The following is a 26,965-nucleotide window of genomic DNA, read 5'->3' as shown; positions in this document are numbered from 1 at the left end:
GTGGGGGCGCCGCTCCCGCGGTTCCGCGCCCCTCGCGGAGCTCTCCCCTGAGGGGCCATGGCGGGGCCTCGAGTGGTGGCCGTGGAAGGTGCCGCGGGTCGCGGGCTCTCCCTTCCCCATACGCGCCGCCAGTGGCGGCTGATGTTGGGCTGTGTGTCACGCTCCGCTCTCCTCCTCTCCTGCAGCGCTGGTGCGGGAGCTGCTGAGGGGAGAGACGCCGTCCCGCATTGCCGCCCTCACCGAGGAGCTGTTCGAGGCGGCGGAGAGCATCTCTCAAGAGGATGGGAAGGTGGCGGAGGGAGAGCCCCCCGCTCCCAGCCTGTCTGAAGAAACGGGGGGTGCATGTGCTTCACACCCCACAGCCCTGGCCCAGGTTGGTGCTGCAGCTCCGTAAACACCAGCTGCTGCTGCTTCTCACCCTTTACGGTGAAGCTAAACGTGTATCACTACTGAAATGTAAAGAAAAGAGTTAATTTCTTTGTCGTTTGCCCCAGTAGCGTGAAAGTCCAAAATAAACTGGGAAATGTTATTTTTCAAAGTCAGTGCGAAATGATGATCCTGAATGTAAAAGTGTGTGTATCATTGACTCTCCTCTCATGAGGCCCCACCTGGATACTGAGTCCAGGTCTGGGGCCACCAGCATCAGAAGGGTGTGGACCTGCTGGAAGAAGCCACGAAGGTGATTGAAGGGCTGGAACACCTTTCCGGGGAAACAGTTCAGCCAGAAGAGAAGAAAGGCTCTGGGGAGACCTAAGAGCACCTTTGGTGTCTCAAGGGGCTCCAAGAGAGCTGGAGAAGGAACTTGAAGTGCTAGGAAAAGGGGAAATGGCTTTACATTTAAAGAAAGCTGATTTAGATTAAATATTAATAAGACACTGTAAGGGTGGGGAGGCCCTGGCACAAGTTGTTTAGAGATGCTGTAGCTGCCCTATCCCTGGAAGTGTTCATGGCCAGATTGGACAGTGCTTGGAGCAACTTGGCATGGAAGGTGTCCCTGCCTGTGGCAGGAGGTTGGAACTTTAAGGTCACTTCCAACCCAAACCATTCTATGATAGTAATGGAAAAAGTTGCTGGTTACTGATAATGTTATTTATTATTTCAAATTAATAGTAGTATCCAGTTGTAATTTCAAGTAAAAATGCAAGCAGAGACCACTGATGCATTAAGAGTTTGGTACTGGATCAGAGGAGAGGTCCTCACCCTCTCTGTGGATTCCTATAGTGACAGCAGATAACCCAAGGAAGAAGAAAACAAGCAAGCATGTAATTTTAACTGCCTGGTAAACAATATTCCAATACACAGTGTTATATTGGAGGTACTCCTTTTCAGTCCTTGTAAAAGTTTACCAGATTGTTGTTTATAGTGTTTGTTTTTTCCTTTTGGTTGTTTCTCCTAGAGGAATACTTAGAAAATAATAAACATCTGCCTTAAAAGTCCTTTTTCAAAGAGAAATACATGAATCTGAAATAAGGAAAAAGACCAGTTGAGATACTGCTGAGATACTACTACTGACATCCAACTTCTTCCTTCGAAAATAATATTTTCAAGAGACATTTAATAAGTAGCAATTATCAGCTAAGGAACACTGATTTGGGAAGTCCTAAATTTGCAACAAGGAACAAGATAGGTTAGTAAGTGTTGTAACAGAAAGTGTCATTAGTACAGTGTGTAAAGAAATACAAGAGCATAAAAGTGGTATCCTTCAGTTCTTCCTGAATCAGGTTAAATTATTTTTGAAGAAAGGAGAAATTGTTAATTTGTAATCTGGCCATTTCAAGAAGAGAGGCTATGAACTCTCTCCTAGATAGGCAAGAGTGTATTTGTAGGCAAGATCTGTCATGAAAAGTAGAATAAAGTGATGGAAAATGCAGCCCCTCAGGGTGGGTTGCTAAAGCAGCCGATTGCCTTTATGTAGTGCTGTATCTTTTTAACAAGAGTATATAGTCAGTAGCCTTTGTTCTTTGTTTGCTAATATCAGAAGTTCCCCAGTGTAGGTATTTAAGGTAATTAAGCTACTTAGTGTTCTTTTTGATGTGCAAAAGAGGTGAAGCCTTACTATGGACAATTCTCAAATCTGATAAGATTCTTAGAGTTCTTTTCCAACCCCTTCAGGTTTTAGGTGAAGAAATGCTACATGATCCGTTTAGCATGCCTGTTTTCAGGTCACTGTCCAACATGTCCCTGTGGGATCCTGTGACAGTTTGATGGAAAACTCTCACCTTTGACTGTGGTGTAAAAGGGAGTTGCTTAAACATGTGGAGAGGCCATTCCTGTAAAACACATGAAAGATGCTTCTTTTCCAGTAGAAAATTTCAATGGGATTCATATCCAGGAAAAAATTAAATTGAGTGGAATTCTCCTCTTCAGGTTGAAGAGAGTGCAATCAGCTTGTGGAACTGGACTGTGACCAAACACACGGGTGCTGTTATCAGTGATGAGCAAAGAGCCAAGTGTACGTATATGCTGTACCTTCCTAAATGTGTTCTGTGTGCTGTAGCATGGAAATGAAGCACTCTGCTGACAGACACATAAGTAGTGCTGTAGATTTGTTTGGGTCTTCGCAGATGTGGGCTAGGAAGAGCAAAATGTATCAGTGGGCCTGTATAAACAGTTCAAGAAGAAGCATCCTCATGTAATATTTATCTTCTTGTGACACAGAATCAGTGTCGGCATTCTTATCACTCCTCTTTCCAGAGTACAGGTGAATAGGTGACGTGACCAAAGGAAGCTGTAATTTCCCTTTTGGTACTGCGGTTCAAGTCTAAAAATATATGGAAATAACATAGATGTACATTTTAGACAATTTTAGACTGTTGGTCAGTTTATATCAAGTGAGATTGTTTTTTTAATGTAACTATCTTATCCATGTTTACATACAGAAACATTCTAAGCCCTCTTTTCACTGACCTGCTTTAGCCAGGTACACAGCTGGTGGGTTCTCTTGGGCCAGGACCAGGGCTGGGGGAAAGCAGAAATGGTCTTTTCCCTCAGTATGTTCTTTCTGTGATTCTGTGGGCTTGCAGTGTCAGGCCAAAATTCTTGTCTTGAGGGATTATAGTCAAAATCATGTATAATCTTCATCATAAAATTATACCAGGTAAAGGGAAAAGGGTAAGTTGATACAAAGTAGGGTGTGATGTTTTCAGATCACGGGTGAAGGGCCAGGGTAGGCTGTTTTAAATACATTAAGTAGTGTCTTTTTCATGCCTTATGTCTAAGGAAGGCCTGAAAATATTTCTGCTTTTTACTTTGAAACTGTAAAGATTATTAAACTTCATTTCCTTATTTTGCTGAAGGCTATTTTGAGGCTTTCAGGACATGTTACTGTAAGCAGCTGCAATGTAATTAAGTCTTTGAATATCATGTATTTAACTTAAATTCTCTCTAAATTGTTTAATAGGTATTTTAATGAGAATATTTTTTTTCTCACTGTCTGAAAAACAATTTTAAATATCTTGGCTAAAATTCAGATTGCCTTGACTCCTGAAGCATTCAGATTTTTCTGTCTTGTGATTTAAAATGCCAAGCAGTTTTTCAGATATGGCAGGGTCTGATTTTCTCTTAAAAAAAAAAAAAAAGAAGTAGCGAAGAGGAGACTTTTGAATGCCTGCACTGTTTTCTTGTAGTGCGGTTTGTTGCTTGCAGACTGATTTGCCTTTGTGAAGGCAGCGATCCTCCAGAGGGAACTATTCGAAGACAGATTTTGGTAAGGCTATTTGTGGGTGAGTAATGAAATACAGTTGATCCCCCAGGGAATTCTTCAAATCTTATTACATTTGCTTTGGAAAGGGAGTGAAATATATGTCTAGTTTTGGAAGGATAGCTGGTGTTTTGGCAGAGGTATTGCTGACTGTCTCTTCTCATCACTTAAGGAAAGATAAGATTGATGATCCCATTTTTTCCCTTCTAAGAAAACAAAGTACGTGCTGAAGAGGGACCTGTATCTTAGAGGGATACCTTGCTGAGCCATTGGAGCTAGGAATGTGTGGACAGTGTGGTTACCACCACATCCTCTCATAGGGTAAAATATGTTATGAGCAGGAGATTAATTTATTTCAGTGTCTTATAATATTGTCTAGTAGGCCACCATAAGTCTTATGATGTGTCTGAGTATTCATTCAGAAGTGAGAGTTGCTGGTCAGAAATTGCAGAGTTTAAATACCCTTGTCCTGTGTTAGATATGTGCAACAATGACATGAGATCTTACTGTTCTTGCTGTTCTTGAAAGTGACTGCATTTTCACAAAAGACCATTTCCTCCTTCAGATGTCTATGAAAACTGGGAAAGGATGGATAGATATTGGAAAAGCTGGTCTTGCAGATGGATTTCTAGAGAATGCCATGAGTGTAAGTTCTTTCCCAGTTTTGGTTTCTTGCATACACACTTTTTTGTAAGTTCTGTGGGTGATGCCTGCACTTTGTTTTCCAGAGTATAGAAAAGCTGTATGCGAAGTTACGGAAGGGGAGTGAGAGTGAAGCAGATATTCAAGTACACAGAGCTGATGTGGAGAAGAGCCTTTTCAAAGTACTCTCTTACCAAGCTGAATCAGTATGTGTTCTCAGTTTTCTTTGTAAGTCACTAGAGGTATAGAGGGAAATTCTAACCCAGTTATTAGATACCTGAATGCTTGGCATTGAGGACTTGCTGAGGGATAGATTTCCTTCACTTCGGTGTAAGATAGCAGATCTCATATTTTCATTAAGTGTTGCAATCATTTAATGATTTTTAATTTCCCTCATTTATTGCAGTCATTCTTTCAGTGGTGTTTATATCTTCTAGTTCAGATTTGTTGCTTTATGATTTGGCTATCATGGTTGTTTATAAAATAAACAGCTACATGTATGAATCATAAATGGGTGGATTCCAACAGTGTCCTGTGCTTGACTGGAGAACAAGACAAATAATTATAATTTAAGGTATGTAATTTAGAAATTCTAGGTTTTGACAGGAAATGTTTTGCCTGACTGAAGCGTCTGAGAACTCTATCAGTCCTACAGAGTATTACAGACATAGGAGTGCAAGTACAAAGAATGTAGTTTCTTGTGTTTGTTGATCACACTGACCTCAGTATCTAGAAGGGAAGTGCTGTCTCCAAAATTCTCAGGAGCTGCCCTAAACAGGACAAAGCAATGGCCCATATTTTTAATTTCATCATGGAGACAAAAGGAGAGGTGATATAAATTTTGCTGATCTGTTGAGTCATCTTAATGTGTGAATGATCTTGTCCTATGTCTCTGGCCTTTGCACACTACCTAAGGACTGCAGTGATTTTCTGGATCTCTATATTATCTGGCAGTATGGAGAAATAGACAGAATTATTATAGCACTGTAAGGTCAGATACCTAATCCCAAACCTAGCTTTACTGCATGTGAAAAACCCAAGTTCTATTTTAAAGAATGAGGTTTCTGGTGAATTTTAAAGACCACTTGCACACTAACAGTTTGTTGGCATGCTCTGCTGCTTTCTCAGGCAGTTGCTCAAGGGGATTTTCAGAAAGCAGTGACGTGCGTGCAGCGCTGCAAAGATATGTTGATGAAATTGCCAAAAGAAGTAAGTGAAATCTTCCCTTCTTTATCATTCCAAACTTTGAGAACCTACTTTCCTCTCTATATGTTAAGAAATGACATGTGCCATATAAAATTTTGAAAAGTACTCTGAGCTGAAGATCTCTTCCGTGGCTGGTTGCCTCTTTGAGATTTTGCAAAAAATTTTGCATGGAAACAGCAGAGTTTTTTTTCCAAGTGCGTTTTTTTATTGCTTCTCTTAGATTAGAACTTGAAATAGAATGATAAACTCTTCCTGAACAATGAGAAGATAAATCAGCAAGCAAGGCAAAAAGATTTCTAAATTGAAATTTAGAATTTGAGTATACCACCTACTCGCTACAGAAACAGCTGCATTTTACATCTTGATCTTGTGTATTGCATCTTGGACCCATGTGAACATTTGTCTGGGGACAGATGGGACAAGAGAAGAGCTGAGTTACAAAGTTTTTCATATGCAAGTCTGTTACTACCATCAGTATTAATCTTCATCTTCATGAAACTGTAGAGCTATGAATGGAGGGTTCCCATTGCACTAAATTGTGGTTTTTGTAGTTCTTGTCTCACAGAGAAAACAAACTATCATATGCAGATTATTTTTTTGTTTGCAAAGATAAAAGTTTATTATATTTATATCAGAATAAACTTCCTGATGTTTATTTTCATTTGCTTACATGTTTTCACAATATTTAGGAAACATTTTGTTCCTGTCTCTCTGGTACAGGTAATAAAATTCAAAGAGGAAGATGCAAATTCTCAAAGAAAAATATGGGAAACATGGTTGGAGTTTGTGTTGTTAACCAGTTAAACTCCAACTGATTTTACATTGCTTTTTGTCTTCTGCAGGCCTTGTTCAAGTGCATTTGGGTGACTAAGTTGCAGGGGTCTAGCTTTGATTTGAATCATAACAGCAGAACTTCTTACTGTTGAAAATGTTCACTGGGATCTTTGCATTCCTGTTCCTCATTTAATTCTAAATTAATTTAATTCTTTCTGCTTGAACTCCTTCATTAAATAATATTAAACCTGTGATAAAAGCTCTTCACAAACCAGGAGCACTGATGCAGACAAGGTAAATTTTTCTGGTCATGAGAGAGATGAAATTTACTTCTGATTTAAAGAGTGGTATTTAAAAAAGGAGGAAAATGGAAAGAGCTAGTGATTGCTGCGTGAATCCAAAACTTTTGCACTGCTGGGTAGCTCTCAATCCTAAACTCTTCCAGGCTCCCTTTGTACCAGAGAGTCCCTGGAGAGTATCACAGGAAGATTGTTGTGTTGTGTGATACCAGAGATCAGCTGGAGATGATTGTGCTCATCGGTAGTCTATGAACCAAAGCTCAAGGAAACTTTCTCTCCTGGAAAGAAAACATTCACAAATGAACCTGCAAAAAATAAGGTTTCACATCTGAGAGTGACCTCTTTTGTGTTTGTGCAGATACCTAGTCAGTGCTTTTGCCTCTGGATTGCAAAAAAAAATAAATTTGAAGCAAGATATTGTGCTATGCTTCTCGTTTTTGTCTGAGAATTTGAAATCTGCAGCCCCTTGCAAAAAGCGTCATTTATATTTGGGAAAAAAAAATACTGCAGAGGCAAAATGGATGTAAATATTGGCAGCCTGCTAGCATATAAAATGACTTTTTTGTCTCTTCTTTGGATGACATACGACAGCTGCAAATCATTTCAAAGGAAAGGCAAGTTGTTATGAACTGATGTTGTCAGGGCTGACTGATAAAGCACTGAATAACCAAGCATTCAAAAGCAATTTTCTTCTAAAACTTGTAATCCTTTTTTAACCTCAGAGAGAAACACTGCAAAGAAGCCTGCCATGAAATGGGTAGAGTCCTCTTCACTTAATTATGTAAAACTTTCTGTTATTTAAAAAAAAAGGTTATAGTATTACAGTCTTTCCTCTCAAATTTTATTTTTTATTGTTTAATTTACACAGTTCTAGTGCTTTCAATATGATTTATTGAGGAACTCTGTGTTCCTCATGTGTTTCAAAAATCCTGCTGTTTTGAGTGTCCTGGACTGCTTAATGATACTTCACTTTCCCACCCAATTAATGATTCCATTTTAGTCATCTTCAGTATCCTCTTGCAAAAGGCCAGATGTGATAACAGTGGATATATCTTGAAAGTAAAACGCATTTTAAAGAACCTGAGACTGGAGTGCTATAGATCTAATGGTGTTTTACAAGAACATTTTAGAAGCAGGGGTCTTTTATTGCAGACCTGTTACCTGTCAATCCTCTGTTACAATTTTGGAGTGGAAACCTATGAATGGAAGAGGTATGAACAGAGCTCCTTCTGGCTCAGGTAATGTGCAAAAATCAATAAACAAATCCCTGCTTTTGAGATGTAAAAACATGTGTGAAGGAGAGGGGGAGCATGAGAAAGTAGAGGCCTCATTAAAAATGTGAGGATACAAGATTTTAGCTGAACCAAATTATCTGAGCAAATACTTTGTCATGGTTGTACACTATTGCCTAAAATCTATATATGTTTTTCCACATGGATTTCATGCCACTAAAATGAAAGTCATCTTCCAGTGGTTCTTGCCAATTCTCTCCCTAGCACTTCCTCCAAAGAGATTAGTTTTCTGAAGAGTCCTTGACTGATGAAAGGCACAAACATCAAGGTGAAAAAGGAATGGGTAGAGATGATTTGGGTAGGATCCAAATAACTGTTGTTATTTGGATCCTCACTAAGGGCGAGGAAATGTAGGCTATCAGGAAGAATATCCTCATGCCTTTCTACACAGCCTCAACACAGAAAATTTGTGTTTATGTCTTCTTGTTCTTTTAAATAGTTAGAAGAAAACTAAGGGCAACAGATCAAATTCAAAATCATTATGGTCATGTATGTTGTCAAAGAGGATTTGTAGAAATGCTCAGAATTAGTTACAGCTGGTGCTTTGGAGATTATTTTCTATTTTATTCTTGTGGAAAATTAAATACTGACTCCTGATGACAAAATTTGAGGAGGAAATAAAGCTTTGCAAAGTGCAGATAATAATCTGGAGAAAGAGTGTGGCTCCATCTAGTGGGTTAAGATTTCCCTGGTCTGAGAATATATTAGCTTAGAAAACAAGAGCCCAGTTACTGTTTTTCTTTCTAACAGTTCTTCATTCACAGCATTTGTAATCAAATATGTTTTTTTGGAATTACCACTGTGTTTTCTCCTGGGTGGTTCTTTGTTCTGCCATTTAACTTTTAGAAGAAGAATGGGGAATCATGAGTTACAGGTTCTGTCTTTGCTATTCATGTGCTGTGGTCTGGAGACCAGTCATGTATAGATTTTGTGTATTACCATATTATGTGTTAGGTGAGAATGGAAACAGTTGTTTCTTCAAAATCTCTGATTGATAATTGATAAATTAATTGATAAAACCTACTGAAATTTGAATAGAAGAGGTTACAGAATGTGCTGCAACAGGTTGAAGAAAGTGATTGAGTACAATTTTTAATATAAAGGTAGAAAGAACCCAAAGTTTTCTGTTCTCTAGTAAAAGTGACTACTGAGATTAGTTTGTGTGATTTATGTGGTTTTTAACTGCTTAGGAAGTGGGAAAGGATCAGGATCTGAAGACTGACTGAATTTATCTCTGTCATCCTGTTTAACTTTCATTTATCATTGATAGCCAGAGTTATGACATTGGGAAGATGGACATGAAATATTCTGTTGGCAAAGAAATGCAGGTAAGAAATAGAGAAATTTCTATTTACAAATAGGAGGATTTTTTTGAACTGACTCCACTGTATTATCTGCCTTTTTTGTGTAAACCTGCCCAGTGATGTCTTGGTCTCCTTTTTAGTAGTCTGCTATGAAGTTTGGCAGAGTTTCAAGTTCAGTTGTTATGAGCATCAGTCACTGATGAGCACCTTTGAATCACATTTGATTCTACTATTTCACAGAAATCAAAGTGTAGAAAGTAAGGCTGAAGTGGGTCCTGAAAAGCTATCTCTTCTTCCATTCCTATTCTCTTTCAATACATCATCAGTTGAGCTGTGTCATTTGTGATGGATGTTTCTCTGTCTCATTCTGAAGTCAATTTATTGTTCTTCTTCTGACTGCGGATATGAAGATTTTAATCTCATCCTCTTTATGTAAATAATTTATATATTTGAAGTCCATCATCATGTGGGTCTTTGTCCTGCTTTTTTGCTTGTTTGTTTTCTTCTGTGAAGTGTGTACCTCCTGTTATTTCAATTTCTTCCTCCTTTTTTTTTTTTTCTAGTTATTTGATTTTTCTTTCAACCCTTCTGTTTTTCTCTGAATTCTAGTTGATTGGTGTCCTGTGTGTGCTGCATTGCTTCCAGACTGGATATATTTCAGAAATGAGAAATCACTTTATGTCTGATACCAGGCAGGAATTTTTTGGACTCAAAGAACTTTTGTTTTTCATGACCTTAGAATTTAAGTCTTTTGTGTTCATATGTATGTTTATGTGTGGCTATTTTTTGTTCCCAGGCTAAAGTGCTGCGATTGTTAGCTACGACCTATTTTGAGTGGGATTGCAGTCTGTACCTAGACAAAGCATTGAAAGCCATAAGCTTGGCAAATCAGGTAGTAATTTTTGCTCTATTTAAATATTGCAATAGGTGAAACTCAAGCATTTGTTGACACGATAATATGGACCACATTAATCACTGGTGTGTTATCTGGGACAACAAATTGAGGTGTGTTTGCTTTATGTTTCCATGCTCCTATGGATGTTTCGGTGTTCCCAGCTATTTTTATTTTTTGTAGTGAAATACTTTTTCGCATGTAGAAGTAGAACTGTCCTCCTGCCTCCTATGTGTTAATAGTAAGGTCCTTTGATGACAGTGTGACTACAATTTCTCAGATGTGGGAGTTGACGCAGGCAGCTGGGACAACCACAAAGCCATAGCTAAAGCAAAAAGAATAAAATCATTTCTGTTACCTCATTATCTGGGGGATCCCCAAAGGAACACCCAGGCAGAGGCACGCAATCAGACCTTAAAAATTAGGTGTTTAAACATACCAGCTACCCTGAAGGAAATTCATATATCTCTGAGCAGCCATTACAGTGAGGTCTCTTGATCCTTTACAAATTCTTTTTCCCATGGAGACTTGAATTAATTTTGTGCTTCTATCTATTCAGGTCAGTGTGGAGTAAATGAAATCTGAAAAATTCCTATTTGCCTTTGGTTGATCATTAAAAAAAATTAATTTTCTGTTTTGTACAAAGCAAGTTTTAAGTATGAAATTTTGTTTAAATGGAAGCTGAAATTCAGTTTCTGCATGCTGCCTGAATATACAGACAGATCATAATGCGCATGCTCATGAGATCAGGATAAAAGGCAGTGTGTTTTAGTCATGCAAATAATGTGCTACTAGAGTATCTAAGCCTTTTGTCCTCTTTTATTGTTTACTTTTGCAAAGCTTTTTGAGGCAGAAAGTGTTTTTATTATAATTTTTGATAATGTAGTTTTGATATTGTGTGAGGGTATTGAAAACCAGAAGAAAATGTTGATTCTAGAACCTGAAATATGCACTGTTTTAGTGAGAGCTTTAGTATACAGTCCTCAATGTTTCCAACTGCTCCTACTGTTGTTGCCCCCTGAATTTCTTCTTTTTATTAACTACTTTGAATCTGCTCATATTAATTCTAGATTAATCCAGCTGATTCACACATAGAAAAGGAGGAAATGTTTCTGTCATTCAGTAATGTTCAGCTTCTATTTAAAAGCATCAAAAATGGGCCACGACAAAATGAGAATTTTACATCTTTTGCTTTCCTTATCCTTGTGGTCTTTTGGCAGTGTAAGAAAAAAAAGGATGCACATTGCATTTAGGAAGAAATTATTGCATTAGTTGCCTACCACTTGCTTCAGTCATTAAAATGGAGCTGAAGATTACAGTGGGGAGTATATGATTCCTTAATATTTGTCTGTATTATGAATGTGCTGTAGTCTCACAGGATCTGTGTTCTACAAAGAGCTGTCCAAATAATGTATTGCTTTATATTGTGCAGGAGAATTTGCATCCAGCGGGGTTTTTTTTGAAAGTTAAAATTCTTCTTAAGAGTGGAGCATCAGATGAAGATATCAACTCAGGTATCACAGCTCTCCCTAGGTTTCATAGTGAGGTCATATTGCACAAGGAGACTGCTTGTGTCATACATAGGTAAAAAATATTGTGTTATTGGCAGAATCTGCATTAGCTATTAGCTATTTCTCCTTTTTCCTCACATTTATCACTTGAACAGAACTGATTCTGCTATGAAATGAAAGGATAATAAAGTTTTTGGGGAGACTTAAATATAGGAAGGATAATTAATATGTCAGAGAAATTTATTTTCATAAATAAAAAAATTGTAAGGAAGAGAGGCTTTGTACTTTTCATGGTTGGAAAGCATCAGATGTGTAATGAATAATCTGAGAAATGTAGGATGTGAAAAGGAGTTTCTTTCAGAGAGCTGAGGGGTTTGAATGCTGCCAGACTAACAGAAATGGTAACTCTACATTGCCTCTGCAGACTTTCAGCCAGATTTCAAGCAGCCAGTTATTTAAAACTTACAGTCTTAAATAAACATACAGTAGCTGACTTGTGTTCTGCAGTTTGAATTGTGAAACCATAGAGTTGCCTATCAAAACACACTTGGCTATTGTTTAGTAACACTAAGCCTCCAATCAGTTTTTCAAGCAAGTTTATTAATGAGTGGATGTCTCTTTTCTTGTATGGCTGGCAGAGAAGTGTTGTGTCCATGTACTGCAACTTCTTTGTCTTTTGAGTGAAGATTCCTGCTAAATTTTAGGTATTTTACAAAAATCTTGTTGTGCACTTGTATCAGCTGCCTTAGAAATGTTTCTCTTAACAGCTGTTACAGTCATGTCCCTGTGTATTCCTTCTCTAATCTCATCCAAGCTACAAGTGTATCTATTTTGTTATAGACCGTTCAGCACAGAATAACAATTTTAAAACTTTATCTGAGTGGTGTAAAACTGATACCTGCTTATCAGCAGCAGTCAATCTGATAGCTGATGCTAAGGGCATTATGCTGAAGTAGTTCCCGTTGCAATGTGATACCACACAGCCTGAGCACTAACCTCAGTGGTAGGTTGTTCCTGCTGGATAAGGATGAGATATTTTGATAGAAGGCAGCTTGAGGCAAAAAAATTGTTCTACTAAAGCCTATGCTGTTCCTGTTTAAAGAGAGAGAGGACTGGAACTCCAGAACTATCAGTCTGTCACCTTTCTGTAGTACTGCATTAACTGTACAGTCAAAGGAAAGTCAAAGCAAAATAGATATTATTCTTCCATTTGTTGTAGATCTGTTATAGAATTGCTGTTTTTTTTTTTTTTTTTTTCAGTTTTGTTTCTGGCTTTCAAATAAGCTTTAAGAGATAAGTGGTAAATTGAGCAATTAAGTGTCTAAGTTGATTATATAATCTCAAGTGCTTTGTGTTCTGTCTAGCTCTTGCAGAATTCATGCACCTTGAGATGTCTTTAGACTTCTGTTTGAATACTGCCAAACTGCTGCTGGAGCATGGAAGGTATGAAAGCATCTCTAAGTGGGGTAAACACAATGTTTGGAGTTGTTTTTCTATAAGCAAAGAACATCTATTATGCAATGAAGCTTTATTTCAAATAAAAGCTCATGGAGGTGAGGTGAAAGGTTTTGAGAGGGAGCCTGTTCTTTTTATCAAGGAGATCCTGATTATGGCAGCAACAGAACAGGGTGTGAAATAAGTGTAGTGGCAATTTGCAGTGCTGTAGACCTGCTTTGGAATGATTAAGATTCCTTATGTAGTTTTAATATATGTCTGGAATCATCAGACTGACATCTTTCTTCTAACCAACCATCAGAATGACTTTGGAGCCCTAGAATCATTATTGGGAAAAACAGTAGAAGGATAACAAGTTACGGCAAAATAAATTGAGGCATGAAATTTTACCCTCTTAAGTCCTCCATCATGATTATGTATGTATATGCTTGTATCTTGATGCAAATGTGAAGAATAAACTCTTTTGAATACAGTGGAAGAAGCATGTGGTAAGAGGAAGCTGCCATTGAATAGATGAACTGTAACAAATTCATACCTTGATTCATTCTGTCGGTGTGATTGAATGACAAACATGCTGTATAGTGTGAATATGTTAATCTCTAGAATGGAAAATTAACAGCTCTTCTGGTGCAGCCTCTTAAAAATGCATCTCTATGAATAGGGAATCAGTTGGTTTTGATTTTCTGAAATCTGTTCCTGAACGATTTGAATCTTCACCTGACCTTGGAAAAATTACCCTGCTCCACATCGAGTTCCTGTTGCAGAATAAGAGGGAGCTGCTCGCTAAGCAAAAGATTGAAGAAGTTATTATAGGTCTGTATCCATCTTTTACTGCTATTTACTGAAAGCTGGATGTAGTTGGCTAAGGTCTTGCATTCTAATTTTCACTTTTTTTGCTTATTCTCATTTTTCTTTCTCTGTGTCTGTTTTCCATTATGTTTCTTCTACTTGGCAACTCTCAACTTCCATATTGAACAACACTCAGGATCAAGCTCAGGGTTAAATTAGTTTGCTATACCAATTCCTCCTTCTTAGTGTAGTCTGTGTTTGACTGATACATGTGGGATTAGAAACATTAACCAGGAGTTCTGTGTAATGTTAATACTTTGTCTATCCAGCCCAATTTATTTTTGTTTTTCAGTATAAGATAGGTTCCATATCCTTGTTTGAGCAGCTGGATAACAGTTTGTTTTTCAGGTCTGTTGCACCTGTAGCACTGTAGTACTTTTTGACTGCCAGATCTGCAGTAAAACAAATCCTTTTTCATGTTGCATCAGGCTATGAGCAAGAGCTACATTTACATTGTTCAAGCACGAAAATATTTTTCTCTTACCCACTGGGTTTTTTTGGGTTTTGCTTGGTTGATTGGTAGGTTTGGGGGTTTTTTTCCTAAACAGGATAGGAAACACTGGCTCCTAGCTGAAACTATTGCTGTGTCCCTGTTTCTTTGTTGCAGGCTGTAGAATAGATGCTTCTCAGTGCGTTTCCTAAAGTTCTTGTAAAGTGATGATTTGTGGTATCTTTTCAGGTCATTATACTGGGAAACAGCTGTTGCCTGAAGCCTTGAATCAGCTGCACATCATCTTGTGGGACAGAGCTGCCAAACATTATGAGGTTTGGGAGCAAATAGTAGTGTTCTTATTTATATCAGTGAAAATGAAAATCTTTTTCTGACCTCTTTGATATGTCTATTTTTGGTTAGAGTGCAAACTGTTACTAAGATCCTTGTTCCAGCTGGCACTAGTTCTATTTTCGTCCATCTGGGTGCTGCTTTCAATTACAAAATCAAGTTTCAGGTAGCCTTATCTTAAGGTTTGTGCATGGGAACAGTTAACACAAGAATTCCTGCTCCAGCTGGTTCCTGTATGGCTATGGGGCCTGAAGGGATTCGTCCAAGAGTAGTCAAAGAACTGTCCAGTGTCATTGTGAGGCTTCTTAATGATTTTTGAATGGTCTTGGGAATCTGGAGATGTCCCAGTTGGCTGCAAGCTGGCAAAAGTTATCCCAGTTTTCAAGAAGGGCAAGAAGGACAACCCTGGAAACTACAGGCTTGTCAGTCTCACTTCAGTGCCTGGTAAAACTATGGAGATTATTCCGGGAGTTATTGAAAAACACCTGAAGGACAATGCAGTCATTGGTCACAGCCAGCACTAGTCCATGAGGGGGAAGTCCTGCTTGTCAAACTTGATTTCCATTTTAGGACAAGGTCATTCACCTTGTTGATCAGCTGAAGCCAGTTGATGTCATCTCTTTGGATTTCAGTAAAGCTTTGCATACTGTCCCTCACAGTGTCTAGATAAATTAGAGGGCTGGACACTCACCAGCTGTATGAAATCTAACAAAGGAAAGGGTTGGATTCTGTACCTGGAACAACCTGAAGGTCAAGAATATACTTGACTATCTAAATCTTTCATTTGCTATGACCTTTTTAAAAAAAAATGAAAATTGGAAAGACGTAAGCAGTTTAATTACCGAAATATAGTCATATTTGTTTGAGTCTTATTTTATTTTTTTATTTTCTAGGAGAAAAGCTATTCTGAAGCCCTTCACTGGTACAATTATTCTGTCAGCTTCTATACACCTGGGCAGATAGATCAGAACTTGGCTAAGCTGCAGAGGAACATGGCTTCTTGCTATCTTCATCTGAAACAAGTTGACAAGGTATATTTAGTACATATGTAGACATAGTTATGTCTTTATTTGCACTGCTTTTGTTTTCGAGGAATTGGCTCTTTCATTTCTGGTCAGCCTTTGCTGCTGTCTTCTGGTCTCATCACTTTTGTTTCAAGGGCAGATGTTGCCCTGTCAAACATCTTGAGTTATTCTATAAATATCAACAACATAACCATTAACATTTTGCATATCTTTTTATTTCTTTTCTATTGCAAATTATATACTAATTTCAAGGCGATGTTGTACTGATTTCCTTTAATCTCTTCTGTGAATAGGCTAAAGAGGCAGTTAAACAAGCAGAGAGGTGTGATCCAAACAGCATCTTTACTAAATTCAGTGTCTATAAGATTGCAGTGATGGAGAACAATACTGATAAAGGTACAGCTTGAAAGCTAAAGGGTCCACTACAAGAAGTGCCACTAAGCTTTGGACTGTTAATCTTGAGAAAGACACAATGGAGGGTAGCTAGAAGAAGGGTCCCTAAAGTCATTGAAAATTACTGAAATGACTGAAATGAAAGTGATTTAAGTTGTAAAAGGGTGATTTTTAATTTTTATTTTTTATTTTTTATTTTTTTTCACACAGTATGTAAGAGGCAGAGTGCATTGCTGTATTTGATTTTATTTGGATGGAGCTTCTGGCTAGGGAGGATAATTCTCCCATGGGCAGAAGCTATTTTAGCGTCCCAGGGTGAGAAGCATTCTATAGTTTTTAGTATGCATATACAATATGAACCTTAAGGGGACCATTATTGCTACCCTTAATTTCTCTGGACAGATGGAGCCTGAAGTTACCAAAAAATACATAAATTATTGAGATGATGTACAGAATGTTGTATCTCTGTAGTCTCTTTCTGCTTTATAATAACCTACCATTTCATATTTTAATGAGGATCTTAGCTCAAGTAATGAAAATTGAGAAATACAATCTATAGTTACTTAGAATACAGAGTAATGTGCAGAGCTTATTTTCCAATGAGTTCTCTGCCATTTAATTATTCTCTATACAACTTCTATTGACAGCATAATTTGTTCACATAATATAGAGTGGGAAACACAGCACAGTGTGAACATAAAAGCAGTGGCACCCTTAGCATAAGCCAAGATGTGGGAGCTTGGAATGATGCCCAGACAAAGTATTAGAGAAAGTCTTCTGTCTTTGGTAACAAACAGTTACTTAGCAGCACAAAATTAAGGATGTGAGATGAGTATCATTTGTATGGCATCTTTGTTTCCTTAGATAAGTAGCTTGGAAGGCTTTCTGGCGCCTCCCTAGGAAGAAATGTATATTTGTGGAGAAGTGCTGGTATGGTCAGGTTTTCTTGTCTTGGCTTCTCATTAAAAATAAAAAATAAATTATAGCCTTTCATAAATCATTAAAACAGTAGAACTTTCCACCTTCCAATTGCTTCTATAAAAATGTTGTTTTTTCCCTCTATCTCTTTCAGCAATGGAAGCAGTTATTGAAATGGGGAAGCTAGCAGAAAAGCCATCAGAACATGAAGACAAGCTGAGAGTGGATAAAAATACAGTCAGCAACCTCTTCAGTTTAGCTGCCCAAATTGCTTTAGAGGTAGAGCAGATAATGCTGTAAAACATTACAATTTATAAATTGTAAATGTCTTTACTTTGCTTTATTAATATTAATATAAGTAGGACAGCTTTAACCTCTTTAACCTGGCCTAGTTTTAATATTTCTCTGTATTTCACGGATTTCTTAGGATTTCATAGACCACAACAAAGGTCTCACTCAAATGTGTTGTGTAATGCAAAGTAGAAATTATTTTCACGTAGAAAGAAGTGATATCTTTAAAGATTTCGACAGAAAAATAAAGAATTCTGAGTTACAGCATCTGGATATTACATTGTGTATTTCTGTAAAATTCTCCTTAGCAAAAAGTCACATTCTTCTTCTGCCTCTGGGAATTGATCTTTGATGTGAGAGGGGGAAGCTGTGTATAAAATACACATAAATTCAGGATGAAAGTCCTTTGTCCCTCCTGTTTGCCTCTTGGTTGGTGGCCTGAGCGTTGTCTGAACTGGCTGATTGCATTTCAGCTATCAGGGCTTTGTTTCCAGCCCTGTGAGGCATGAAAGCCTTACCAACCTGTACTAGTCCTGCTCTTGCCACAGGCTCTTTGTGCAGGGAATCATATGATCTCTCCTTAGAGCTTTCTCTGCACTCCCAGGCAATTCTGTGCATAGTCCTTTGTTCATTTTCCTGCTACTGGACTGCACAGACTTGAAGTATGTGGTTGCTTTGGGGTTTGTTTTTGTTTGGGTTTTTGTTGTTTTGGTTTGGATATTTTTGTGGTAACTGAGGTAGTGCAGTATATACAAAACATGTTTTAATTCTTTTCAGAATGACCAGCAAATTGTGGCTATCAAAGCTTTGGAGTATTTGTCTGAACATTTACAAGACTGCCGACAATTATTTTCAGCCTTAAAGTAAGAATTCAATATACTTACAAGGAGAAGCATAAGGAAGAAAAGTGGGATCCTTTCAGGAAAATTAGGGCAAAGTACACCAGTGGAAAAAAATCTTGTTTCTTCATTGCTTGTTTTTCTCATGTTTAGATGTTTGGTCCGTCTGATGTTATCAAAAGTCTTGGCAGAAAATGCAGAGAAAAGGTGGGTCTATTTCGAAAACCATTTTCTTATGGTGGATATGTTGTTCAAATGGTGTAATGTTTTCTTTCTGGGCTTTTTTTCTTGTAGAGTAATCAAGAGATTATTTTCTATGCTGGTAAAAGTTTACCCAGATGACTTCCTAGCTTGGCCTAATGACATCACATAGGAATATATTTTCAACTTGTATAAACTTTTCTTTAAATATTTGCTCTTTGCCACCTTCTTTTATTAATGCATATGCCTGTTAGGTATTTTTGAATGGAGGTTGTGAGTTAATCTCTGTAACTTTGACACTAGTGGGATATCTTTCCAAAGTTATGAGTGAGAAGAGTGCATCTATCCATAACAGGGAAAATATATTCCAACATAAATAATGTGTTCTGTTGAAAAAAATTAATCCATTTTCTAAAACTAAATTTTTTATCCATTCTAGAGATGAAGATATCAACTCAATGCTGACTTACTTGAACTTAGGTATGTTTTTGTTTTATTTGCATTTTATGGAGTTCTTCCATATGTAAACATTTTATGATTAGATTCATACCAATGAAATATTTAGACTCCTTATTTCAGTTCAGTCTCTCAACTTCCCAGTGAAATCAATGAAACCTAAAGCTGGAGATTCAATAGTATTGTGAAGTTGGCTCTCTGTGCCACAGGTTTTTGCTATCAAAACCTTGCAGTCCTGCTGCAAGTAGAAGAGATTTAAGAGAAAATAAAATCAATAAAAGGTTCCTAGAAGAAAGGCCTCAAACTTGTAATTAAATTTAAACCCCCTTCTTCTGAAATCAACTAACACTCCTCTGCATCAGGCTTCAATGTCAGTAAACTTAGAAGAGCAGTACTTGTTGGCATCTTCTCTAAAATGCTGTTTGAGGCACCTTTTGCTGTTTTTTACAGGGCTTTCTGAAGAATATTAGATTTAAGTTATGAGAATAGGTCTTCATCAGGAGTTACATGGGTGTTTTGGAAACCTCTGTTTTGTAGTGTAGGGGTTTGGCTTGAAAATGTTTTTATTCTGCTCCAAAAGTGGTACTTCAGTATTGAATTATATGTTTTCTGCAGCTCACAAGAAACTTGCTGAGTCTTTTACCGAAGAGAAATTTACAGGGGACATGAAGATCCTTGAAGCTCACTGGTTTAGAAAAGTTGGTAGGTTGCTCTCTCAAAATCTAAACTGTATCTCCTCTGTCTTTATTGGTCCTTTAAATCAGCAGCCCTGGAGTTTGCCTTGAACTACGGACTGTGTGATTTGAACAGCAAATACCGTCACAGATAAAGTGGTTTCTAGTGGGAAATGCAGCTCCCATGGGGCTGCCCTAAGATTTATGCATAGTATTGTCTCTGAATCCTCATTTTGTAGTCTTTGTTACACTGTTTTGGTAAAGGATTAGTGAGTGCATTGGCTCTCTATAAATAAAACTATAAGCATAGGGTAACAAGTTGAACCAATTTTTCAGATTCTTGCTTCTGTCAGAGCATACAGGAGAGAAAACAATTACAATCAGTATCAGAAGATATCTGCTTTTGCACACATGCTCACAGTGTAACTGTGCTCCAAGAAAGAGTAGCAAGGGAAGGGGAGTGACGTGAGCATGAATGGAATCATGACCTTTCAAAGGCAGCATTCTCACTCAGGATAAACAATTCAGAGACTGCGAAAACGTGTCCTATAGAATAAATTAATGTGAAAGTTGCTGTAGAATCTAAACATTTAATTGGGTCAAGCTCTCATGCATAAATAATTTGATTGCCTTTAGATGCTTATCCATTTATTACTCAGAATTGTGTGCTGAATTGCCACGTAGTTGACCTTGCTGGGGTAAAATGAGGAATGGTTCAAGGTGTTGTGGGATTTTTTTCCTTTTCCTTTTTTGTTTGTCTTAGGAATACTGTTCAACACTTGCACTCATGTGCTAGCTTTGCTAAGTAATGTAAGAAAATGTTTTTCCCAGTTCATGCTTTTGTTGACAGGGTCTGTGCTAGAATGGGCTCTTGGTTGTGGTGAAATTATCAAGGCAAAATTTGAAAGCATGAATTGGCTATCTTAACAAATCACTAGTAACAGTATTTCTTGCTGTTGTTAAATAAGCTGTTGATGACATATTGGTTCAGAAATAGAATTGTAGGATGTGAACTACTTATTGCTAGAGATTAGATGGGCACACGTGTAGCAGTGCAGATTTTTATTCTAGTCTTTATTTTTATGTCTTTGTTAGCTTGGAACTTAGCTGTACAGTTCAAGGACAGCCCTGAAAAGATGAGGGATTTTTTTGTACTGTCTTTCAAGGTATTTACTGTTGCTAATAGTGTTTCTAATTGAGGAATATTTTCATCTGTCTAGTTCTTCTAGAAGTCACATCCATGGTTTGGGTATCTCCATGGAGACAGGCTTGTATGCTCTGAAGATGGAGCATTTTTGTCACAAGGAGATTGACTTGTAATATAAAATGCATGCATTATTGTCATACTTCACATTCTGTTTCTTAAGAATGTAATAAACTTAAGACTTCAATGTGAAATTTCTAAAATAAATGGATTCAGATGTTTGTAAACTGTATCAGTAATACAAACATTAAGTCCTTGAGTCCTAATCTTTATGCAGGACTTCTACCAACACTGTCAGTTTTGTATGTGCTTGTAGAGAGGGGGCTCCAACTCTGCTTTACACTTTATATTTAAATAATTCTTTTGTGTAATTGTACAAGTAAAATTACAATATGAATATATACTACTCATGACTGATTCCTGCAAGTGTCATAGAGGAGGGTCAGCAGTCATCTGTTCACAAGCAAATTGCTTTATATGGGTAAAATTCTCATTACCTTTTCCTATTTTTGGTGTCAGTTGTCCCAGTTTTGTCCCTCTGACAAATCTGTTCTAATTGCTCAGAAGACATGCCTGTTAATGGCAGCTGCAGTTGATCTGGAAATGGGAAGACAGCAAGTAACACCTTCAGAACAGGTAGGGCAAAGCCTGGTAACTATTTCTGGATATACCAGTGTAGCACTGGTTTTTCCTTTTGATTTTGAAGTCCTAGTTTTTTCAGTCAGAATGGGATATTGAGAATGTAAGCAAGGGAATGTTTCATATTTACTTAGAATTATTGCACGTTTCCAGACAATTGTAAATGTTGGATCTCTGCATATTAGTTCAGTATGTTTGAATGGGTTTGTATCAATAAAGAGTCATGGCAGTATCTTCTGAGAGGAATTTCAATCTACAAGATATATATTGTAAGGAGTCTGCTGCTAAATGTGGTTTAGTCAGAAAGACAATTACTGCTGTTGCTGAAAGCAGTTACCACTGTGGTTGTGATAAAACTCACTATTTTTTGTTTGTTTTTATGCATGCATCTGTTTATGGGGGGGAGGAAGAGGACTTTGTGCTTACTGTGGTAAGATTAAGGAAAACACAGAGGTTGTGAAGGAAGTACAGAAGTCTGGTATAGAGTGATTGTAGAAAATTCTGTGGAAGGCAATGCACAGCAACTTGTGTTGTGGCATTTAGTGGTTTGTCAGTCTCAATAGCACTATTTTATTCTTGGGAGCTGAAACAGTTGTGTCCCATAGGAGCATGGATGGTTCTTTCAGTGTGAAGTGGCTTTGTCTGAGATGAGGAGGTCTTTGAAAAACAGAAAAAAAATCCCCAAACCCCAGTAACTGATATAGGTGATTTATTAAATAGGCTGATTCTTAATTTATTTTATAGTTAGTCCTGACATAATTTTTCCTTTTGCTTTTAAAACTATGACAAAAATAACTTACTTAATTTTGTAAAATAGACGGAGTTTTTTAGTCAGGCCCTTCAACATCTTCAGACATGCAAGGAGATATGGAAGGTGCTGAAATTAACAGGTAAGCTACAAAGTGTTTGTTTTCAGCACTTGTAACTCTTAGTCACAATATTGATGAAAAATACAGAGCATGTGGAATTCCTGTCTCAGATGGAGGTTGTTGGAGTAGGTAGATGACAATATGATAAAAGCTGAGGTGTTAAGTGACTGTTAGCCTAGCAGATGCATGGTTCACTTTTCTTGGTAGGATATTGGTAGAAAAATTCCATTAGATATTCCTTGAATGGCAAATTACACTTGCTCTACTTAACAGTAAGTTGAGTACTTAAGTCTGAGTACCTTGATGGTTTTCCTGCCTGTTGGAAGCAAAAATACCTTATAGTACACCCTATATATGGCTTTGAGAAAATTCATCATTACATACAGGCAATCCTGTCTCTTCTGCAGGAGATTTTGCTAAAGACCCAACAGACACGTTGTTGCTGCTTTATGAATTTGAAGCAAGATCCAAACTGAATGACCCAACACTTCACAATCTTATGGAGTCAGTTTGGGAGCAACCACAAATAGAGATCAAGACACTTGAAATCATTGCATGTAAGGATTTTTATAGATCTTCAAGTCACAAAAAAAAAAGGTTTCATTTCTCTTTCCTGTTCTTTTGAGGTGGCCAGGATTATAGAAAATGGGTCTAACCATATATATTTTGTCCTGAAGCAAAGATGCTTAGGATCTCAGCAATGTTAGGAGAGCTGTGTTTTGAAATGACAGATGACATGGATGATGAAACAGAAAGTTGTGATATCTTTCCATTTCTAGACCCTGAGAAACTCATATAGCTTGTGAGCCTGGAAAGGGTTTTTCAGATAAACTTTACATGCTCCAAACTGGCAATGGCCAGAGAGTGACCCTCACTGATTCATGCCCCAGTACAGAAGTTTTGGGTTATGGACTTTGGATAGATGCTTTGTATTTATGCTACCAAGATAAAGTTTCAACCTGAAGTTTTTATAGACAATTTGTAAATAGCACTTCTCTACACTGTGCCATACTTTCATCACAAAGTCCTTGTCATGAAAACATGCTTGAGAATCTAGAGCAGGATCCAAGAAAGATGAGGAACATTTAGAACTACCATGGCAAGTCTTTGGCGAGTGTCCTGTAGGATTGCATGAACACCTTCTGTTCTCTGTGCCCTGAGGGAGTACACTCCAGCACCTGGAAACACTGTTCTGAAATCCTGCTCCTGCATAAGGTTTCCATCTGGATTTTTCTGTTCAAGGAGACTAACAAAACTCTTTAGACAGTGCCCCCCACCAGAGTGTTTTTCTATTACTGCACTGGAGGTAAACAGCAGTGAATTATGAAATTTGCTGTGCTTCTGCCTTGTCCTCACTGATGGGTGTTCTTAGTAAGAAAGAGGGAGAGAAACACCAGCTTGTTTCTGGTGAGCAGACCATTAAGCAGATCTTTTTTAGTTGTTTTTCACAAGGAATATGGCAACATGCTGCAGTAAATTTTAGTGGCCTATGAGATTGAAGTCCAACTTCAGTAATTTATCTTTTATTCTTTATTTTCTTTTACTTTGAAGCATTAGCAATGGAGTCTCCAGCTCGGTATCCTGTACTGTGTAAGAAAGCTCTCAAGAGTGCACTAAACCTTCACAGAAAGCAGGCTGTCATTGATGCTGTGAAATTTAGGTTAGTGTTATCACATAGCTTTGCCATGAGCCTGTGACTGGAAATGCTGACAGGGAATAAAGCCTACAATTTTAAAAAAAGTGGGTTGTACTTTATATGCAGGGTTCCACTTCTTGCTGGCCAACCAATGTACCTCTGAAGGATGACTGCCTAACAGATGTTTTAACTGCAGTTTGTTTACTTGGCTTATTTTCTGGTACGGTCCTGTTTCCAATAAATTAATCTATTGAGGAAGGAAAATAATAATTGGATCCAGAAGAGGTCTCTGGTTTTTTCTTGTGAGGAAGGTGTTTATTTCAAATGTTAGTCTATGGTAGTGATCTGGGTATTTCAAAGACAATGAAGAGAAATTAAGGGTTGAGAAGAAAGTTATGGGTTGTAAGGTAGTGATGCCACATAGTACATATGTGATTTATTTAGCATATTTATGTGTTACTTATCCTTTCCAAGTTCCTTGAAGTAAGCACTTGGCAAAGGCAACTGTTGGTATTTTCTTTCCCACTTCACACTGAGAATGACAGAGCTGTTTTTGAGCCCTGTATTTGTTACTGATTTTCTGAGGATGCTGTCTATGTAGCTCTTGTTGGTGAAGTTAGAAAAAGTACTTTTTTCTTGCTGTCATATGTAGCACCCTAGAAAATACTGTGATTTTCCTTCTGTGTTACTATAGAGACCAGCAATGAAAATAATTAAGTACTAATTGATTTTGACTCTGGTTTTTCATAGTTTGTATGAATAAGATCTGAGTATGAAAATGCATGTTTCTGCTACAGGAATATGAGTGTAGCAGACACCAAGGTAGACATGTCTGACAATCATAGAGACATAACTCAGTGTGCTCCTGATACTAAAAACTGTTTGTGCACATGGTATTTAATGTTTCCTCTTTTGCTCTCTTTCAATCCTCAGCAAGTGCTTACACAGTTTGATTAACATTTCTTTGCCGACTGGATTGACAGACTTGGATACCTGTGTTCTGCAGGAGGTGTGGGACTACTTTGAAGATGCTCTGAGTGTAGTCAGCAGCACAGTAAGTTGAACAGGAAACCAAGAGATTGGGAGATGATCCTGAGCACGTTTGAAAAAAATTCTCGGCCTGAGAATGATTAGTAAAATTAGCATTACATAGTATTATATGTGGAGCTGCTAAGGTTTCTTCAGTAAAAGATACACTGAAATTACCTCAAAAGAAATGTCTTGGCTATTTAGGACTGCATTTAAAAAAATAAAAATCCATTTCCTTGGTTTTTGCGAGGGCTTTTTCTCCCTTTGCTTAGGCGGAAAAAACCCAACTGTTTTCTTACTCTAAAATTAAGCTCCTTGACTTGTCAGTTTTGAGGTGAAGATTGTTTTCTGATGAGGTGCTGCTGCTTATTTGCTACCTCAGGATGCTTACCCAGAGATGGAGATCCTTTGGTTGATGACAAGAGCCTGGAATACAGGAATATTTCAGTATACTGTTGGTAAATACAAGGAAGCTGAGCAGTGGTGTGGATTGGGAATGCGTTTCCTCAATCACTTAGGATCTCTGAAGAAAAGCTATGAAGGCCATGTAAGTGTACACAGCGGGATTTGAGGATGTGAGATTGGATGTCTGGCCTGAATTTGAGATGTGGGTCTGGGTGAAGAAACCACTGCTGATGATCTTTAGAGTTTCAGGAGAATCATGGTATCTAAATATTTTGGGGGAGCCTGGTGCTAAAAGATTTTCTCAAAGTGAGGCCAGAAAAGTTTTGATAAACAACAGAGAGAATAACGTAGCACTCTTTTACTGGAGGGGTGATGTAAATGGGTGACTGGAAACAAACTTCTGACTGTTTGTGGCCATGGGAGAGCCTTGTACCTTTGCCTGCTTTAACTAAAGTCAAGGTACTGTGCCAGTTTACTTAAATCAGCTGTTATGTGAATACTTTCAAGCTTGGTTTCTAGCATCATCTAATGTCTTTATTTATAAGGTTTAAGACGGTGTGAAGAGAATCAGTAAAGCTCACCTTCTCAGGTATAGCTTAGCCACTTCCTATGAGGAGAAATTTCCAGGCTAGCACCTTTGTAGGTGATACTTTGCAATGACACTTCTTCTTACTCTGTCAGAAGTAAACTTTTTCTTTCAGCTTTTGGCTGCTGCTCCTGTCTAGATTGCAACCCAGTTCAGCCTGGCTGTTGTCACCACTCATTCTCTTGTGTACAAGCTGAGCAATCAAGGGGTTGGCTGTAACTCCTACACCGTTTTAAATGCATCAGTTAAGACAATAAGAGCTGAAAGTAAGAAGTCTTTCCCACACTCAACATCAATTCCCAATGTCTGTGATTTGGTGAATAGGTTTATGTACTGATACAAGATTCAGATATAAACTATGCTTTATGACTGTAAATAAAACCACTTTTGTTAGGTTGCACTGATCTTTTTTTTCTAAACCATTGTATTTAAACCTGTGCCAAAAATCTTTACATCAGTTTGAAATTTAAGGTTTGGAAGCTGGTGGTAGTCTCCCACCTATTCCCTTGGTTTTGTTCTCTGTCACTTAGTTGAATTGATGCATTTTTATCCATCCTTGTTGACAATTGTGGTGCTCATATTCTCCAGATGGTTGGCCTTTATAGTGAGGTTCTGGACAAGCTGGACAGAGCAAAAGGATTTATTCCAAATGAAGAATAATGACAGCCACAACTACAAAAAAGAAAAGCAGTCTCTCTTGGAAACGTTCTGCTGAATGAGAGGCCGTTAGCTCTGTGAAGGCACAGGGCCATGGGAGCAGTGGAAAAGAAACCAGGATCTCCTTCTTGTTGGCAAAGAAGTTATGTGCTTTTTAGGAAGTGTTTATTCAATAAATGTAATTGTTTTCCTCTAGGGAATAATTTTCATTCTCTGGAGCTATTTAACTGTTAGAAATAAATATTTAACTTTTACATGAGATGCCTCTGCTGTTGTGTAAAAGGTTCGTTTAAATATCTGCTTTTAGTAGCAAATAGCAATAAGCACGATAAAAGTCTTTAAAAAGTATTCCATCTCCTCTGGTTGTCATAGCTGCCTTGCTGCATAAATATTTATCAGATTGTTTAGTTTCCAGTCCATTTCAGTGGGGACAAGAAT

The 26,965-nt window shown here is 37.7% G+C and overlaps 1 protein-coding gene across 2 annotated transcripts; it reads left to right on the top strand.

Annotated features, from left to right (window-relative positions):
• On the top strand, positions 1-26,641 carry TEX11 (testis expressed 11). 2 transcript variants are annotated; one of them, XM_088062638.1, is made up of 29 exons: positions 1-88; positions 186-373; positions 2,368-2,452; positions 3,627-3,706; positions 4,266-4,346; positions 4,429-4,548; positions 5,471-5,551; positions 7,774-7,859; positions 9,184-9,241; positions 10,014-10,109; positions 11,542-11,623; positions 12,985-13,063; positions 13,737-13,888; positions 14,604-14,689; positions 15,599-15,736; positions 16,024-16,126; positions 17,196-17,320; positions 18,110-18,195; positions 18,325-18,378; positions 18,812-18,852; positions 19,444-19,530; positions 20,598-20,668; positions 21,226-21,342; positions 22,163-22,235; positions 22,622-22,771; positions 23,766-23,874; positions 24,784-24,904; positions 25,262-25,426; positions 26,459-26,641. In XM_088062638.1, exons 1-29 carry the CDS (start codon positions 58-60, stop codon positions 26,528-26,530), a joined length of 2,817 nt encoding a protein of 938 aa, XP_087918764.1. In that variant the 5' UTR covers positions 1-57; the 3' UTR covers positions 26,531-26,641. The 2 variants fall into 2 exon arrangements, with proteins under 2 accessions (XP_087918764.1, XP_087918763.1); XM_088062637.1 differs by lacking the exons at positions 20,598-20,668; positions 21,226-21,342; positions 22,163-22,235; positions 26,459-26,641 and having other exon boundaries at positions 25,262-25,696.
• Positions 26,642-26,965: the final 324 nt, after the last annotated feature.

This window comes from Pseudopodoces humilis, chromosome 15, assembly GCF_049639895.1.
Source record: "Pseudopodoces humilis isolate 2021_Gansu_Grassland_sample_001 chromosome 15, ASM4963989v1, whole genome shotgun sequence".
Classification (NCBI taxonomy): domain Eukaryota; kingdom Metazoa; phylum Chordata; class Aves; order Passeriformes; family Paridae; genus Pseudopodoces; species Pseudopodoces humilis.
Note: the sequence above shows the minus strand (reverse complement) of the source record. Positions and strands in the feature narration are given on the sequence as shown.